The following is a 20,377-nucleotide window of genomic DNA, read 5'->3' on the forward strand; positions in this document are numbered from 1 at the left end:
CATCATCAAATCATTACTTATATTGCCGTACAAAGGCTTGTTTTACATGGAACGTTAATACAGGCAGCGCAAACAAGTATTCAAACCCTCTTGTTTTTGTTATTTCATGTACATTCAGTGCAAATATCCCCTTCAAATTTACACAAGTAATGTCTTCTGACTTTGTACTTATAAATATGAACAAGTATATATTCATAAGCATAAACAAAGGCATGTTTAAACAATGTAATTGGGGAAAAAAGCTTTCAGACACCACAATTTGGAACATTAGTTCTTTCTTGCAAAGCCGCTGTTGACAATTACAGCTTTGAGATGTCTGAAGTAAGAAATAATTAGGTTTTTGCAGCATTGTGGTTCAAATTTGGCCCATCCCTCTTATTTACTCGCAATTTCAAAGTCCTTCCTACATTTTTAATGACATCAAAGTTAGGCTGGGCCATGCAAGCACCTTTACCTTCATTTGTTTTTCGTGTTGTTAAAAAGCTTCAGTTTTCTCCCCTTTTTTTCTGTTGTTGTTTACTTCACTGACCTGTAATACTGTTTGCAAAGAAGCTGCCCCACATCATGATGCTCCCACCTCCATGCTTCACTGTGGGGATGGTGTGATCATATGGTGTAATCACATGCAATCCTTCTTTCTGTAAACATGATGAGCTGAATTATCAGCCAAAGAGTTCTATTTTTAGATCTCTCATCTGACCCGAGGAAATTGTTCCATAAGAGATCATGTTATCTTTTTTAGCACTGGGCTTTTATGGGGGGTGTAGGAAAGGAGATGACTGTGGTGAGTTCATTGCTTATCATTCTCTGTCTAACTGGTGTGTGTGTGTGTGTGTGTGAGTGTGTATTAAAAGGAGTTTGTTTCCCCTTTGCTGGAGTAACAGCCTCATCTTCTAACAATGCTTCACACCAAACGTTGGAATATTGCAGTGAGACAAAGAGCTTTAATGAGGTCAGGTATTGATGCTGGATGATTAGTTCTGGACAATACACATCCCTTCAACTCATCCTAAAGGAATTAGATGGAGCTCCATCACAGTAGTCCCACTGCTAATTCCAATACTGTATTGGGCTTGTTGACCAGTATTGGGCTTAGGGACCTTAAGCTCATGTGTGGCTGTTCCAGAACATCCTATTCTATTATTCTATTGTCAATGCTTTTTTTTATGGAGCTTATATGTGTGTGTTTTAAACTATGTCAGCAGTGGGTGCACACACACAGCTCAATTCACTAGTAAGAAAGGGTGTCCACAAACTTTTGGACATATACTATGTAACTGTGTGTACTGTGTGTGTGTGTATATATATATATATATATATATATATATATATATATACACAGAGAGAGAAAAGTGTACTTCTTTCCTCTCACTGCATACTTTTATTTTATTTGAGTTCATCCTTTTAAGGTCAGTAGTTTAGTGTTCAAGCAGTCTCAGTAACATATTGTTTAAGAGGTAGTGTTATCTGTTTGCATAAACTAAGCAGCAGTGTAAGTCACTCATTTCCAAGATCCACTCACAGACACTCAAAGTCAAACAAATTCACTTAAATGAGAGGGAGACGTTGCATGTCTTACTACAACGCAGTGCTTTATTTCACAAAGAAAGAAGAACATTATGAAGTAGAACACACTTTAGTAACTAAACGGAGGGCTTTCTTCAAGAATGCTCTGGTTTCCTACCCGACAGGCCCCTCCGTGGAAATCGCAGGTGATAAATAGTCTTTGGTAACATACAAATACATAAATACAGGACTTAAATAGTATAACTAATAATATTCACAGAAGTGTACAAGTACATAATAGTGACTCCTTTCAGCACGTTTTTCTTAATTTAGTTCACTAACATCCTTTATAATACATTCATACAGAGGCTTGTTACACTTACTTAACACAACACTCAAGTTTCATAGATCATACTTTAGTTACATCATCTGAGTTTCAAGTTAAGACATAAAAAGAGATTCCTGCTATAAAGTGCTTCGTGTTGTGGTTAAAACACCAACTGACCTTTAGTAATACGGTGAAATGTTAGTCTGGAGTGTGGTCATGGCCCACGTGGCTGCAGAATCTATGCATTAGCACACTCAAAAGTCTCTAGCGGAAATCATTCATAACCTTCAAAAATCCCTCACAGGTTCACAAGGCTAAGGTCAGAGGAAACTAGCAGTCAACAACAGCAGTGAGAAACTGAGGCAATGTGTTTCTCCTACTGATCAAGGATGGAGGCTTTAGTGAGGGGCAAAGGTCCCACAAATAAGCCGCTGTGAGAGGCGGGGCCCCGTTTTCACACAAACAGACGTACACAGGGAATGATCAGGGTCAGGCAGTGACGTAGCGATTACGCTAAAACCCCATTTCACCACGAATTTTACAGCAAGTTTTCCAAAATAAATAAATAGGTACATAAACACAATAACAACATGGAAAAAAAAAGAAGAACAAAAAAACATAGTTGTGGTCGGAGTGCGCAGGACGGATTAGACCTCGGTCTCTAGCGGTCCTTGTGCACACACTTGCGATAAGCTCTTTAAAAAGTACAGAGATTCACCAGGTTCTCAGCATTTTAAAAGCATTTTAATGATCAGTCACGAGACATGGATAGTAATGATTACAGCAGAGGAAACGGTGTTTGTTTTTCAGATCAGCCCTTAAGCACACAGGCAGGATTACAGCTAGAACAAGCCCTTAGGATCATCATAGAACTAGGAAAGTAGGGAAAATCTTGCCCCTTCCAAGACACACGATCATGTCAGGCAGCAGTGATCGGTGATTAAAAATAAAAAAAAGAAAGTCAATTACAGTATGATGCAAATCAAGCAAATAAAATAAGTGTCAAGTATTGTCAGGTTTTGGTTAATTCTCTGCCTTTTGGAATGATTATGAAAGGTGCGATAGAATAAAGGACTAAATTGGACTGACTATGTAACATGGAAGCAAATAATACTCACTAACTGCTTAAGACTGGGAGCTGTGAATGAGCTCTTTGATGCCGCAGTTGGATTTGGGATTATTCTGGCTATTACTTCCTCGAGGATTACACATACGAAACACTTCATGTGGCTTTGAACATTCAGCTATGTGTTTATTTAAACAAAGGCGAGCCATGGCATCAGCCTCGAGCTATTTTCAGGTCTGTTTTTTTACGCCCCAAAGGCACTGGCGGGATATTTCTGGGGCCAGCACCCGCCCACGAATTCAGACACAATCATTACGAGAAAAGGGAATCCTTAAAATACACACCAAGCATTTAAAGCATTTGCGGGGCATGTATGGCACGGCACAGTACTAACAAATTTGGCACGCTCTTCTCTGAAATTTTGGTAGAACTATAATTTTATATTCTTTAATTAGTGCAACAATAGAGGTCTTCAGAATTTGCTGAGCCAGCTTTCATTTTAAAACATCTTTCTGCATATAAAAGGGGGCCATGCATGGTAGTAAAGACTAAAGAGATGCTGTTTTACAGGACTTTCGATTGTTACATTGCTTTTTAAACAACTATTTAATGCCTAGAATTATGTGATTTCTATGTTTTACGACTGTGTACATTACGCATGGGATAATTTGCCGTGTGTGCACGCGTGTGTTTTTTTAATTATCTGTTAGGAAATGTTTGGAAAGGCCTTCGTTTTGTTTATGAAGCAAACCCCAGCAGGATTCCAGAGTTATTCTAGTGGGAAAGAATTGAAGGGATTATAATCTACTCATTAAGCAGCCCTCGTGGTTTTATAGATAACATAGAGAGTAAGCTCACTATATGTATTACTGGACAGGCCTTGGCCAATTACTCATTATTTATATAAAGAAATAATGGTCACAAATGATGATCCATTACCTAAAACAAAACCTCTGTGTAAACTTTCACTACTGAGCTTGGCTGTCGTCTACTGGACATGTCCTTGTAAGTGGAACCGACCAAGCCTGAGAGTGCTGAATGCGTGAGGTTGATTGTGAGTGGCGAGGTCGCTTGCTGGTGGTCTTGAACTCAAAGGCTTTGGATCTGTCTCGTCTACTCGGCATGGTGATTATTCTCCCATGCTGTCATGGGGAGACTCCTGGTGCTTAGGATGCAGGTTGGGAGGGAAGAGGTGAAGGGGTTCAGCGTCAGACCAGTCTCTTGTGGAATGCACTGGCATTGATTTGACAGAAATCCCATCGCACTCCTGGATCAAATCCACATTAATGGCTTAGACAGTTTGATCACTGGTGTAGAAGTTAACAGCCTTAAGTGAGGCCGCTTTGTGTTTGCAGAGGGCTGGTAGTGCAGACCAGAGATCACAGTCCGGAATGGCACTTGTGAGCAGAAGACCAGGAAAGGTAAGGCTTCTTTTCTCATATTAGAGTGATCAGAATGTCCAAAATGCTCAGCTGAGCGAAAAAACAATCCAAGGCCAATGTGAGAGTCTATGTTTTTTAAGGGCAGAGAACAGAACAGTTCTAGCCATGTCAGTAACATAAGATCCTTCCTGACCAAAAAAGGCACCGTATATGCTTCAAAAAAAGCAAAGGCACAAAGTAGGGGAAATAAGCAGTGCTGCAACAGTTTCTAACTTATAGACTAGTAGCCAAAAAAAGAGGCAGGATAGATGTGAATAACGCTGTTCTTGCTGGGGTTGCAGTTTAAGCCATGGTCGGTCCAGAGCTCATCCGTAGCTATGTGGACTGCGAGGGTTTACAGGAGAGGAGTCTTCACGTCCTGTTTGGCCCACCAGTTGGTAGAGGCGGTGACTGAGGTTCTGTACCTGGCAGGTGCCCAGGACACACCCTACACGCATCAGCTGGCCATAGCGCTGTGAATGATGACGTATGGAGGCATGGCGACGGCTTCTCAGGCCTGTCTGGTTAGGGCCCTCCCCTTGCTCAGTGGATGCTCCTGCTACAGGCCTAGAGGTGCGGGGAACACGGAAAACACTCATTGGATCCTCAAATGATGTAGGTGGCTTTCTCAACAGTAGGGCTCTCCACAGGGCGGTTCTATCCAAAGCTACAACTGGCTTGGCTGTAGCGTCAACAGAGCCTGGGTCAGATTCTGGGCTTCCTTCTCTTAGCTGAGAGAGCCTTGTCATGAAGTCCAACCTGTAGAGAACAGAAACAGAAACATGCTGAATTTAACACCAGATCTGATTTCACAGACTCAATGCTGAAGTGACACTGTTTAAGGTCAAGTGGATTTCATTATATGTTCCAAGAATGACAATTGGTAAAGTAGGTCATGTATAAGTGTTATGTAAAAATGATTGGTCCACTGCAATATGTGAAATAAGATGCTATCCACAAATATTTATTCCATGGCAATGGAATTATCCATGATTTCATAATGACTACTAAACACACTCCATCATTTCATAATGACCACTAAACACACTCTAAAACTGGCTGATGTGTATTTGTGGCCAGCAGGAACTGAGCGTACAGCAAACACTTCACATTTATACTGCCCTTCATGCAGTTGCCATCTGCTCTCTGTTTGATGGTGACACTGGATTTTCAGACACGGCCCCTGCAATTTGCTCACAGCCATTATAGTGTTTGAACTGGGCCCTGGTTCAGGTCTCTGTCACATGCAAGGCTCATGCTAAAACATCAGCCATTTTAAACCCAGTGGGCAAACAAGATCCCAACATCTGACAAAAAGGCACCTGGTAGTCATGCAGTGCAACTGAGTACCAAATGAAAATCACTTCTTTCCCAGATCTCAACAAGACAAACTGATTGTAATAGCTATATACATTTACAGTGCACTTTTTGATGACTATGGCACTTTTAAGGCCTACAAAAAAGCCTAAAAAAGGAACACAAAAACTCAAGAAAGCTTGCATTTTCCATATTGGGAATGACTGGGATCATGGGGCTTCATTTCCAAATGAAGCTAATAAAGCAAGTCGGTTTATAAAGAAAGAGATGCACTGCTAGTTAAATCACTCTTGAATGCAGAGCTAATCTTAGTAGAAGTTCATTTACAACCTATGCCAGTTAACCCCCAAATCCAAAAATCACTAAATCTGCTCTATTTGCAAGACACAGATATTCTTTACCAGCTGAGCATCGCATCTCAGGCACAAAGTTCATTTGGCTGATTTTCTCTTTTCCTTTGAGCTTGATCCAGAAGGTTTCTGGCCTCCAGTCTGGGAGCTTAAGAAGAGCTAATCTCCCCATCTACTTCATCCATAGAGCACCATCAACACTCATCAACGTTGGCTAAATCCCTAAAAGTCCTCCCCCTAGACCACCTTGTGTAAAACAGATCCATCAGCCCAGGTAGAATGGTGTTAAGATTACTGAAAAAGCCTTATCTTCACTCAGGATGTTCTTTGATCAGCATTGAGCATCAAAGATCTTTGCTGATAACAAAGCCAGACTTGAGGGAAGTTGATGGAAAGAATTTGACTGGTTGGCATTCGGAGAACACAGGATGTGATTCCATAAACTGGATGCGTCCCAAGAAGAGTGCAGTAATACCAACCATTTCACCTTGCCAGTGAGAAAATCTTAACATGATGTGCCTTGTCTGGCCATCCCGCTTTGCCTTAGCCCTGTTTAAATTTGCTGGATTAACTTCAGTAAGGTTTCAGTCTTCTTTTAATAAGCATGTTTTTCAAGGCATAAAATTTTCTCAATTACCTCTTGCAAACCACAATGAAACTTGACCTTTGGTTCTGGTGGATTTCTGCTTTGTGTAAGGCATTCAGCAGAGAAAATTACCACCTGCATCAGGAAACCCAATCCATCTACAGCGTAATGGGAAACGTCCATGCAGAAACTTCATTTGAGAGTCTCTGAAAAGCCTTCCCAGCACAACCAGGGGAACAGAAGGCCGAGGTTTTAGAGGGAAAAAAACAACCCCCTGCTGAATCAGGTTCCGTAACATGTTTGTTTGACGTGTTACCTTTGTTTCGTTTGATCGCCCATTGTTAGGCACTTGGTTTGACACGAATCCCACTCTTTAGAAAAGATTATTAAATCTGCCATGATGGAACACGTACCCTATAAATTGTCGCCAATGGTAGCTGAACTCTCAAATAGTCTGGGGATGGCAAGCAGCCAAGGAAACCGTGTGATGTCTATAGGGTACAACAGCTCAAGAGAATTAGTAACTGGTGAAAAGTGGAAAAAGTTAGGGTATCTGGCATTTAATTAGCCCTCGCTCTCGGAGACCATTCTCTGAGCACCTACATCCATTTTAGCCACGATCTACAGCTCATGCACCCAGCTGTGCCTCTACTAGGACTGAGGCTAAGATGTTTCTAACTGGACAAGCTGACACATGGAAACTTTTCAAAGGAAACATTAACGTGTCTGTTAGTTTGAGGCCACCAGCTGGGCTAGTAATACTGTACTTTGAGGTCTTTGATCAAAAATGTGACTATGAGTCATCAAGCTAATGTCCTTCTCCAGTTACATTGGGATGTTTTCTCCCATATCCATTCCTATCCTACCTAGATGAGGTAGGCAAATTGGACATTTATGAGCGTATAAAATTGCTTAAAATCTTTTGATAACAGTTTAGTAATGCGGTGAAATGTATAAAATGGACAACAATTTGAATCAAAGACTCTTGTATAGACTGGTAATGTTATCTTTTTTAAACTGCTGGTATTACACGCCAACACTCTCCTGGTCTTTGAGAACTGTCCACTTCTGGTTTTCAGGTTGTTCATCACAGAGGTACCATAAAATAAGCAAGTCTAGACTTGGACATCCAACAGCGCGGTTCAAAAATAACTCAAACAACAAAGTGCTTCTGCCACTCTCACGACTGCCCCTCCTACCAGGACTCAAGAGCCAGGCATGTGTTACCTGATTGCCCAGGGAGGGACAAGGTTTACAATGACCAGTTTAATCCAGCTAAATACGGCGAGCCACACGCTCCCACTGGTAAACAGAGACCTTATTGTTTGGCTGGAGTAGGGAGAAGTGATTTACTGCAATTGTTAAGGTGCTAGGTGACCATACCTAAAGGAGAGGTTCTTGTATCAAGAGGAACAAAAGAATGAGGAGAACTATATACATCTACACTGAATAGGTGCACCTAATGAAAAGTCACTCTGTGGTTCATTTAGGTCTACAACGTTTGTTAGCAATATGCGTCAACACAGTCAACCTCTTATGTTTGCGAACAGAGCCAAGACTTCAACAACTACGAAGACTAAAATAGGCCTCATGTTATAATATTGTGAAAAAATGCACTCCAAGTGTTAAGTTTCGCTCAGAAACCAGGTTGTCTCCGAATTTGAGAACTCAGAGGCCCATTCTCCAGCACTGATTCTATGTCAAGCCTGGCCTCTTGCTATGTGGACCATGTTGAGACCTCTTGCCATGTTCTGTGTTGAACAGAAGCCTGTCTTCTGGGGATGGAGAGAGTGGAATGTAGGTCTTAGCCGCTAATCCACACTGGAATTCTGCCTGACTGCCGGATATTTCGTCTGCCCGCATGGCTCTGCCCTAGCTATAACGACCCCTGCACCACTGCGAAATGTGTTTATGGCGTAAAACGGGGCCAGAGAAGACAAAATACAACTCCTAACATCATCAAACCACTCCAGCGACTCAAAAAAGCTTTGGAAAATGGTGTTTTCAACCCACTTCTGAGTGTCATGAACCTCCTTCAGTCAGTAAAAGCATCATTGCTCAATAAAAGCCATCAGAATGACTGGCTTGACTATGTTTGCTAGATTTCAACTCAACGCACACAGTAGCACTTTCATCCACGCTTTCATCATATCTAATCCTACTGAACAAACACTGCGAAACACATCACGGCTTAAGCTGTTCTGCCTCAAGATAAACAATACCCTTGACCTCTGGGTGAAGTAAATATTGGTTTTAGACACCGGTTGACGTTACTCTAGATGATACCAGCATAAGCAATTAGTTAATGGTTTTAGGATGCTGTTAGCAAACTCATAAAAGCACATCTTTTCGGTCAGCACAGAGAAATATCGTTGACCGGGGTTACGTTATAGCGCACCGACCGCAGACAGACTCATGTCAGACGAAGCGAGCAGAAAGGCCATTGGCCTCAGTCTTGAACCACATGAGGCGAATTTCAGCCATGGCAGACCGGCTATGACCTCAGACTAGGCTATACACGCTCCCGGGGAGCGATCCAGGTTTCCTGCTGTTACCCTAAAATCCACTTTCAGCTTATAGTTTGGCTTCAGCTTCCATATCTTCTCTCACAAACAAAACCTCAATATGTTATGTAAAGCATATAAAACAGCACATCAGGCCAACATTTTCACAAAGTAACACTTTACACTTAGCCACTCTCTAGAATGATAGTCTTTAAAATAGGTCTGTACTATAACCTATATCCTTCAGACAGACCAGAGAACTTTTTTACCACATGGTAGATTCAATCTGGGTCAGAGGACAAAGAAAATGGAGGGAAAAACATGGAGAAAGTGTGTCTACAGGAGCGAAACAGGTGGCAAGTTCTGAACTGCCTTTCTACCAAGTAAGCCACAGGAAGATTCTGGGAATGCCACCCACACGCCACTTCCTCCAGACAGACAGGACGTTCAGTGCTCTATTTGCGGAGAATCCCACTCATCAAACCACACAGTGCAAGTGAATCTGGTTGATCATGCTGTCTGTTGGCAAAAAATAACTGGGCTCCATCTGGGCTTTCTAACCTCAGTCTAACAAGGAGGCACAGATGTTAAAAGCCTTCTGACAGGATGTTCTTGCCTCATTCTTCACCTGTGACAACACTCATAAATGCTGAATTAGGATCGGAGAACAAAACAGAAACCATCCAGTTTAACCTCTCAGTTCTAGAACTACACACAGTTAGAAATAAAGGTTCTGTGCAGGTACATTTTTCATTCTTCAAGGTACAAACAATGTTCCCTCAAAGGTATAACAGTGGTTTTAAGGTCCAGTTGTGAACCTTAAATACCTTAAATATTGCATGTATTTGTACCCAATGTTTTAAAACAGAACAATAAAATAAAAGCCTGGAGACGAGACGGGGTGTGTGGAGTCAATACGACTTATGGAATATAATTTAAATGGATTATGATACAATAATGTTCCCTGACTAAAGGTACTGAGATGTACCCTTGAGGGTCCCACCCCAGTGACAGTTTGGTACCTTTATTTCTGAGAGTGTATGGTACCCCTGTTTCAAGCCATTGTCTCAAAGTTGTCATCTATGCTCGACGTGCCAATTCCTATACTACACTGCTTCTTACCATATATAGCGTCTCACTGCTTATGCCCACTCACAGGGAAAAGAAAGGATGTTGACTCATCATAAGCCCATGCCAATCCACAAACATTCAGGACCTATGTAATTTGCTTGGGGCGGTTTTAAAAGTAGTTGAGTCATCCTGAGAAGTATTATTTATTGTGAATATATAGACACCGCTCGGGAGAGCAAGAGAGTCTCTTTGTGAAAGATTAACTTGAAAGCAGAGCTGAATCCCAGGCACATGACCACAGTGTCCGCCAGCCAGAAGAGGGCACACAGACACCGCATCATTTTTGCCAATGCACTTGATTAAATCCATTTGGTTTCCAGAGACTACATCACCAGCGCACACACATCCACAGACGGGCAAACGTGAAACGGTGTTCCTAGCTTTTCTACTGGCGCCATTTCAAGGGCTGACTTTACTCCATTTGTCAGTACCTCACGTGGGATCGTGGGAAAAAAAGTTTACATACGTCAGCACAACACAGTAGTATCAGAACTGAGAGAACTAGTTTGTCCACTTGCGTAGAGGAGAAAGGACTCTTGATTAATAACATGCCAGGCACTGATGTTTCACTAAAAGCTCCCAATTGTCTCCGCAGGTCAACCGTTGCCTGCCTTCAAAGTCAACTGTTTCCCATTAGCCTCGACTTTTCCTCTTGACTCCATCCATTAATACTCAAAACTCCAGCTGTGAGGCAGTTCTAATATCTATAGCTGCTATCAAAATGTGACACGACCCATGTACACCTTGAATGGCATTCCAATCAATTTATTAACTGAAAATATTGTATAAAGAGTCTGTGAGGGAAGCTTAGCCTCATAAAGACAAACGATAAAGTGATGACTAATGATGATGCTAATTTATCTTCAGGCATTCTGGGTCAGCAGGTAACAGGGGACGCAGAGAAACCTGTTCATTCCAGTTTCAACTGATGCTCGCTAGTCTATTCTTTCTCAATGAGTAAAGGAAAACAAAGGAAATGAATAGGCTAATTAAATAAATCAGTTTTAGTGGAATTAAAAAAGGCTTTTAAATGGGAAATTAAAACATATTGTCTCCTATAAGTGCACTGAAATATGTATTTTCTACATCTGGAATTTTCCAATGCCAACTTCAATAATCAAAACAAACAAACAAACAAACAAACAATCAAACAAACAAACAAACAAACTGCCAAAGATGAGTAAACGAACCAAGTTTATGCACTGAAATGAAATGGTGATGGCTTTGTACTTTTTGCACAGTTACAAATGAGGCTACAGCCTTTAAAAATGGTTCTCAAGGGTCCGTTAAGGCAAAGGTTCTGTATAGAACAATGATCACTCAAAGAGCCACCTGAAGGCACAAATGGTTTCTTTGCAAGATCCAGTGGTTCTTCTCTACGATGGAAAACCAGTTCTATATGGTTCCTCAAATAACCCTTTTTTAAAAATGGTTCTAGATAGCACCAAAAAGGTTCTCACTTCAAGCTTTTACAAAAAAAAACATCTCATCTTAGACCAAAACGCCCAGCTCCTCCACTGATCAATGCTGTACCTCGGTACAAGGGTGGTTCTTCAAGGGTTCTTTAGCAAAGGCAATGGTTCTATTTAGAACCATATGTTCTATACAGAACTATTTCATGCTTAAATGTTTCTTTGCATGGTCTAATCGTTCTTTTCTATGATAGAAAACCAGTTTTATATGGTTCTTCAAAGCTTGTAATAATAGAAGAACCCTTTTTGGTGCTATATAGAAGCATTTTCAAAAACGGTTCTATTTAGAACCATATTTAACACATTTTCCATCAATCTGAAGAACGATTTCACCACGCAAATAACCATTTAAGCATAAAATGTCTCTATAAAGAAGTCATTTTTTCCAAATAGAACCATTTCCTTTACTAAACAGCCTTTAAAGAACCATTTAAGTGTGTACTAAGAAGTTCCGCTGCAGTTCTATAAGTTATTCAGCACTTAAGAGATTTTAGACCTGATAAATTAGTTGTTTTCACTCATAATTAAGTTGGTTACTGTCAGTAACCGCTGTCTGATTGTAGTAAAAGCTCGGCCTGGCTGGTTTTAATCCGCTTTCCACGCCGCTAACCGGCATCAGCTGTGACCGGCGTAGAGGTTTGGAAGGAGAAGCGCGCGCGTTTCTACCGGCACGTCTCACTCACTCCCACTGACCTTCACTCCGTCCACTATCACAGCGCTCTGGCTGACGCTGAATAACCGCGCATTGTGCTTCACAGAGACGGGATTACACCAAATACCGACTTTCTAAAACTTTTGGACTTATTTTCCAACAGGTGTAAAGTTTGGGTGCGTCTCGCGCGCATTTGCGCGACCCCCAAACTCGTCAAAGGGGATCAAAGACGAGTCTGAGGTTGGATTCTTATTCGCCTGCATCTTGTTCGAATTTTCCCGTTCCATCTTAAATGGTGCAGCAGTTACATTCACGCGTTACACCACCAGCCCTCGTGCGCTTGAATGTAACTGCTGTGCCATTTAAGGTGGAACGGGAAAATTCAAACAAGACGCTGGCGAATGAGAAGCGTCGTGGCATAAAAAGAAGACAAATTAGCCAAAACAGCCAGTCACACCACTTTTAACTGTGCTGTCTCTCCAAAAACGCCGGAATCATCGCCAAAACGAATAAAATAATCCCTTACTAGCAGACTAAATCCTTAAGAAGTGCCGGCTCCCACTCCTTCACCTCTCCTTAAGCCCTTTCTCCTTTGCTCCTGCACATGTAATCCTTAAAAATGATTAAAAGCCACGTTAGAAGTGGTGATTGAATTCCTACCTGTCGCCTACAGGAAGCGCCTGGATCTGTGGAGAGAACAGGCTGATGCAATACAGAGTTAGCGGGAGAAGAAGCGCCTTCATGGTGGGCCAATCTCCTTCACACACCCCCCGGGCAGCAGGGGGGCTGCACAAGCACCTGGACAACACACGCAGAAGAAAAGCTCCGAGCTGTAGCTGGAGCTTTGTCTGGAGGAGGACGGAGGACGGCCCCTCTGAGAGAGAGAAACAGGAGATTTAACTGGCATCCTTTATGGACAGATTTACTGCTAATTTGATTGCATGAAAACTTGGAGCTAAATTAGCCTGCAAGGCATCAGGCTTTACACAGAAAGGCATCAGCTGAACTTTTACACCCTTATTAGTCATTAAGTAGTCAGCAAATAGTTCCTATGGTAACTAACCCTTAATGTGTTTAAATCAACATAAGCATATTGGCTTTAATTATCAAGGGAAAGTGTCTATACTAACCTTTGTCTCAGGTGAGATTTTTTCCTCCTGTGTAAAACAGAATGAAGGAAAATAAAATAAAAATGTGTCTGGAGTCTTTTTTCCTTTTTTTCCCACGGCCACAAACGTGCCAGTCCAAAGCAAAGTGCTGAAGTCTGGGGCAGCCTGACATTTGCGCCTTAAATACAGAGTGGGCGGGGCTTCTCGGCACTATTTCATTTCAAGGTGCATCAAGCCGGCATTCATTAGTGCTAGAACCTACTCTGAAGCCAAGTGGGAGGAGCTAGGACACTGAGCCTCGGTTAGATTCTCCTTACAGTGCACAAGACTAGGCTTGAGCTCTAGTCTGGAAAGCTGGGAGGTCTATTCAGGTGGACATAGGGAGGTGAATGTAGCTGAGTTTAGATGACTCTGGCTTTATGTGCTTAGTAAAGGATAATAGGCCATATTGTCTCACATACATACTATCTGAATGTCTTAAGGCTACATTTAGTTCTATTTTTTGAGGAGATGCCTTTGTATGGTTTGTCATGCCCCACAATACACCCCAACTCACCGTTATCACCACACTAAGCCGTCTCCCTGCCTTCTATGGCAGCTATGAGGTCAACCGTTTGTAGACGCTGTGACAGAATGTCTCAATACGCACACAATTCTTCATTAGATCTAGTGAAATTCTGTAGAAACGGCCTACCCCATGCCGTAGCCGTGCTTCTGCCTTTATCTTTAGCTTTAAGAGTGAGTGTTAGGGGAGGATAAGGATCCTAGTGGATGATTTAGTTTCCCCAGAACTTAAAAGAGGACGAGACCCGCCCCTGCTGACCACCAGTGGGTACAGAATTCATTCTAGCAGTGGGTGATATGGCAAAAGAAGACTTTTACGTGATACACAATACATATCACAATGTTTTGATACGCTGACAAGCACTAGTAGTGCCACATTTCAAAATTATTTTTATTCAATGTTTCATTACAAAGAGAACCTAAATAGGCCTGTTTAATGGGGTTTAGTGTCTGCATGTGAAACACTGAATAAAAATAATGGTAACCAGAGTTTTTGAAATGTGGCGCTACTAGTGCTTGTCAGTGTGTCACAATACATAAAGGCATTTTCACGATACACGATTCACATCATAATATTTTGACATACTGACAAGCACTACAGACACTACAGTCACATACAGACACTAAACCCCATTAAACAGGTTTATTTATGTTCTCTTTGTAATGAAACATGCAGTTGGACAGAGTTCTTTAAGTAAGAACGATATCCTCAGTATGGCCAGGAAAGCACATCACTGCTGTTGGAACAAAACGTCATATCTGCATTTTTCAGTTTTTGATATAAGTTAAAAATGCCCGTTTCCCTTTACATTGTGTGTAAATTTCCTGATGAATAAATCCAAAGAAACGGCCCAAAATGACAAAATTACCATTTTGGAGATACAAGGTTTTGTTCTGACAGCAGTGATATTATCGTAGTAACAAAGTTTATCATGATAATAATAAAACATCGCCCACTTCTAATTCATTCTATGTGTTATTTATGTCCCCTTTACTGAACAGACAGATTAGCCAGATCCTTCTATTTACTAGAAATAAATTATAGACAGAATAATTCAGCAGTATTTCTATCAAAGAAAGTCATATGACTCATATCTAGGTCTCATTCTTTAACCTCTTAAAATCCCAGGTTTATTACATACTAAGGCTTATTATTAAGCAACTACAGGGACTGCAAAGCAAACTGGCTGAGCTATTCTTAGATTATAGACGTGTGTAATTAAACTTTGGGCCCGCTAGTGGGCCCTGGCCATTAAAGGAATTAAACAGTCTCCTTATCAGCCATAGAAGGGAGACAAGGAAGTAATAAGTGTCACACTGTACTGTGTGAAAACTGCAAAGTCACTACTATTAAGTTATACCATTTTAATGACTTTGCAAAAGAGGACAAAACAATGACAACTGTTGTATTCCCTTTCCTCCTCATTATAGATCAGAATTCAGAAGGTACGTGATACTCATGTTGATTAAAGTGCCGACTGCATCCTTCTGTAGCTCAGACTTAACTTCCAGTCACTGAGTGACAATAGTGTAAAACAACTCCATCAAATGCACATAAAGTGTGATGGGTCACAGTATATTTAAGTTTAAAGGAACTACTCAACAGTGCTTTGTGCTCTGACATGGAGAGAAATTAGGCTGCTGTATGGTGTGGTCTCCATGTGGAAATTACCAATATTACAGGTAACTATAACGCATGAGCCCTAACAGCCAACTAGTGTGTCTTAAAAAAACAGTATTAGAATGAATAATAAAGCACACTATTCTAAAATTAGATAACCCAGGAAAATCACGAGCAGGAACATGCTTTTTATAGCACAGCTTTCCTTGTTCCTTAAAGAAATAAAGATTCCAATAGCATAAAAAAGCACAGTCAGAAAGAGAGAGAGAGAGAGAGAGAGAGAGAGAGAGAGAGAGAAGGAGGCTGGAACTGTCAGCATTTGTGCTTGACAAAAACGTTGACATTCCCTTGTAGTCAGTGAATAGTTTTATGATTTCATTAGTGTCCATGGTGAACCAGTAGGTTTATAATCAACAATAATTTGTTGCCAGGTACAGAAACGTCTTCTGTTTGACGCGTTTTCTTCAGCACTGCCTGACACAAGTTTATTTCATCAACAACTGTGCTGGTAGTATTTTCGGCTACACCTCTGAATGCGGTGAAGTATTCAGATGGTGAACAATGGCTGAAGGATCACAGTGGTAGCATGAGCTGCTTGAGGTTAGCATACTGTGTGAACTGTGGTTGCTTGTGGGACGAGTAACACAATACAGATTCACAATAAAGAGCTGAACATGTAATGTTAAATGGTGATGGATTCCATGGCTGCCGTAACAATGGGGGCGAAGGAGAATCTGACTTTTCGAAGTACGAAGTAGTGGAGCAATGTGTCATCACTTTTTGATTGAGGCTTTTTATTCAGACTGTTTATTAAAAACAAAAACAAAATAAGACAAAAAACTCTCCTCTCTATAACTTGGACTTATAGTCAAACTCAGCAGCAGAACCAATTAAAATCTCATTTTGTTTCAGTTAGGGGGCAGGACAATTCCCAAAAAGTGAAACTTGCCCAATGTCATGTTCAGTGAGAGGATGGACCGAGTGCACTAATCTGGTAGATCTTTTGAGTACAGGGTCAAAATGCACAACCTTAACACTGTTCATGACCTTTATTAATATGTTGTTATATCATAGCTATTCCAGAGACTTTGTGTAGTGCTAAAATTAGTTAGCCAGTCAGTTAGCTGCTGTCCCATTAGCATGTGTTAGCCAAGAGCTCCAAAGATTTCCCAAAATTTTGGCATAATTGAATCACTGTGATGTAAACAAAAGCATTCAGAGGTTTCAATATTTTTTTTTTGTAATAGGGGTTATAGGAACCAAGAACATGGGGTTACAATGTCTACAATGCAAATATAGCCTTTATTTACTAGCTAACATAATCAGTGAACCTACACTGAAACTTCACCTGAGCTTTTATATCTAATAATGGCAAAATAGAGCCAAATCTGAAAAAAATGTGAATCTGAAAAGTTTTCTTTGGGTACTATTTTGTCTTTGAACACCTCCATGCAACTATTCACAATGAATATATTTTAAAAACACATTTAAGGCCAAAACCTTCTCAAAACTATTGTAAATATAACTATTGTTATTCATCAACCGTTCTTAAGAAGAAGTTCTTCTTAAAACCCACTTATGCAGTTTTCCTGAAAATTCTGACATTCACCAGTGTTTTCTTTTTGGGAATTTGTTCTTAGCTAAGAACAGAATCTACACACTCAAGAGCACAAAGGAGTGAACAGTTCTGTGGTTTAAGAAGACGTCATGAATCTGATGTAGACTTTAACAAATATAAGAAAAAACTTAGGAAGATATTAGTGAATGAGGCCCATTGTCTGAAGTATCGAGCAGCGTATTTGTAACCATTTATTTATGCAGGAATTTTCTAAAATCGGTGAAAATTTCCACTCGAAGATGAATGAAATTTGGTTCACCACTTTTGGAGGTGTGGCGCCACCCCTGATGTATTCCGATGGAATATTTATAGTGCGCTCAGCTGATCTTTCCTTTGACCTTTTTTGTCCACCTAGACAGAGTCAAGAGATATCAAATTTTTATCCAAGGTAGGTATTACTTTCAAACCCTCAGCAAGCATGACTGTCTGGAGCGTTTGAGGCAGCTGTCTGATTAATTCAATGACTCTTCGTCACCACAGACCTGGAATCTATGTGTGTTTAAGGAAGAATCTGGAAATTCCTAACCAGGTCAGCAAATGTCCCCTGGATTCTGACCTATTTACATAACCAAGGACCATGTGACATCAAATTTGTAGGCGGGAGTCAAATGGTCCCAAAAAGAGACCGATTGCCACTTTTGATCTCTCAGCCACTCTTTGTGTTCAATGTCCTGATTACTTCACATGAGTAGCTACATTCAACAGCCAACGAGTCCAGTGCACGTCGTCCAACAAGTCTGCTATTGAGCTGCGGTGAGTCTCTGAATGTTGCACATGAACAAGTGCCATTCATCCACATCCGATCAGCCACTGACTCCACTCATGTTCCGCCATGTGATGATAAGGGTGACGATTGTCCGCATGTATACCTGTTGTCATCTGAGAGCGAAGGCCACGCATCACTCCACTTAAAAGAGATTGTAAGGTAATTCTTTTAGAAAAGAAAAATGAAAGTACAACACAAGGCAGCTGAATGGGAAAGTCTTGTGCTTCAGATTGGCCTGGTTGCTCTGTAAACAAATCCAAATGGAACTGCCAGGAGCCCCTCATAGAGAGACTCAACAAACAGACCGTAATGGGTGCAGGGCTCACAGTAATGGACCTGCATAATGTATGCATGGTCAAGCGCTTAAAGTCTAAGGGTCCATAAGAAGAACACAATTTAATCTTTCAGTCTTATCAATGCATAATTTACATATTAATCTCATGGTGGTTACTGAATATTTTATAGTGGTTATTGTGTATGAAGCTGTAAAGGGGAATCCCACCAAAATTTCATCATCGAGATGTAAACAAACTCATTCAGAGATGCTTAATCGTGGAGAAACTTGACGACTTGTATTTCTTCACAATGGTGGTGATAGGAACCAGGGGTCACAATGATTATAACATGAAAATAGCTCTTTTTTTTACTATCCAATGAACCTACACACGTCTTCTGTGGTTTTATTTGTATTGTTGATCATGCTAAAGTATTGGTAAATCTGAAATATAAGTTATCTTTTGGTACCATTTTGCCTTACAACAACCTCTACACCTTAAATGCACCCAAAAAAATACGTTTTAGGCCAACAAATCAGAATCATGTTAAAAGCTTCTGGATCACTGACTGTAAATGACTACAACTGCAATCCAGATGCATCAGCAACATCTGCTGTGTCTCAGTGACAAAGATATGTGTGCTTATTTAGAATTCAAGTGCTCTGTTTTGCAAATCAGAGAAGCAGTCTGACTTTCAAGATTCTTAATACACAGAAATGTAACAGATATTTTCTTCTGGTGAAGTTTCACTTTCATTCACATGTTTTAAGCTGAATCCTAATGTTGGTTTCTCTCAGTTAATCCTCCTGGCAGCGTCTTGCAATACAGCAGAAAATGAGCCACTTGACTCTCATGTGCTGCCATCTAGTGAGGCTCAAAACAGCAAGACGACTCTTTACTTATCAGGGCTTCAAAAAAAAAAGATGATGTGTTGGGATAATGAGGGGCCATGCCAAGCTGGACGCTCTCTTGTGGGATAAAACCTAGATTACAATCCAAGGGAAAACAAACATTATTTCTCAAGTGTTTAAAACACAAAAACAAACTGTTAAAATTGGGGGCTTTTCTTGTAATGCCTTCGACTGCCCTTCTCACTGGTCGGATGCAGCTTCAAATCCCTATGCAAAATCAATTTCAAAACATGTTGTGCTCCCACTATGCTCGTTCTCCCCCTAACTCAACTTCAGAATGTCCAGGCATTGAGTTTGTTTACACGACCCGCTTGCGATGGCTCTCAACCAAGTTTGCCTGCACTGTTCATAACAGCAGAACAGACAGTCCGCACTCGAGTTTGTTTGCAGGGCTCACGTTACCATAGGACTAGCCATAGGCCCGTATCAGGCACCAGCCGCAGATCTCTGTGTGGGAAAAGTAATCTGGTTGGGCAGTGGTTGCTGGGTGTGACCACAGGGGCACAATGGCTGTGTTTCCAGAAGTGACGGGGAGTGAATGGAGCTGGGGACACGGGAGGCCGTAGATGAGCAGATTAAATGAACAGCGGGCATAAAAGATGAATGAGAATGAAGTCAGTGTGCCCGTTTACATGGGGGGTGGGGAGTGCATGCAAATCTGGAACCAACCTGCCTTGCTGTTTTCTTCTTCCTGACAACAGGCTACTTAAACAGCTTTTCTTTCAGCCAGATCACCCAGGGCCATAAACCTCTGAAACTGTATCATCGTTCAGTAACTGGCGTTATGCCTATATTAGGAACTCTGGTTCTAAGCTGTTTTTTTCTAGGACAAAAATGAATGCCACTGTCAAAAATCACTGCTATCGGGGCCTGCAAATGTTATACAGTTTGCCATAGCTTGCCATAAGGCCATTTTTACTCTGAATGTAGCCAGAGGAATGAACTGTGAATTACGAGGTCACTAAAGCTGTACTATGTACCTATGTACTTTGCACTTATCTGTTCAAATGGAAGTAGTACTACTGAGTCAGAAAGAAAAACATGCTGAAGTGTCCATGCCTACAAAGCCTGAAATAATAATGCATCTTGCATACTAACTTTTCTGGACCACATCATGGATATTAACGTCATGCAATCCAGCCCGAAAAGAAGGCCCAGCTTGATATTAAGGCCTATAATT

At 41.1% G+C, this 20,377-nt stretch overlaps 1 protein-coding gene across 1 annotated transcript; it reads right to left on the reverse strand.

Moving 5' to 3' along the window:
- Window positions 1-1,571: 1,571 nt before the first annotated feature.
- On the reverse strand, window positions 1,572-14,385 carry adm2a (adrenomedullin 2a). Its single transcript, XM_036563778.1, has 3 exons — window positions 13,464-14,385; window positions 12,994-13,207; window positions 1,572-5,080 (listed from the first exon to the last, which is right to left on the reverse strand). The coding sequence occupies exons 2-3, from the start codon at window positions 13,074-13,076 to the stop codon at window positions 4,648-4,650; spliced, it is 516 nt and encodes a 171-aa protein (XP_036419671.1). The 5' UTR covers window positions 13,077-13,207; window positions 13,464-14,385; the 3' UTR covers window positions 1,572-4,647.
- Window positions 14,386-20,377: the final 5,992 nt, after the last annotated feature.

The sequence above is a fragment of the Colossoma macropomum genome, unplaced genomic scaffold, assembly GCF_904425465.1.
Source record: "Colossoma macropomum unplaced genomic scaffold, Colossoma_macropomum, whole genome shotgun sequence".
Classification (NCBI taxonomy): Eukaryota; Metazoa; Chordata; class Actinopteri; order Characiformes; family Serrasalmidae; genus Colossoma; species Colossoma macropomum.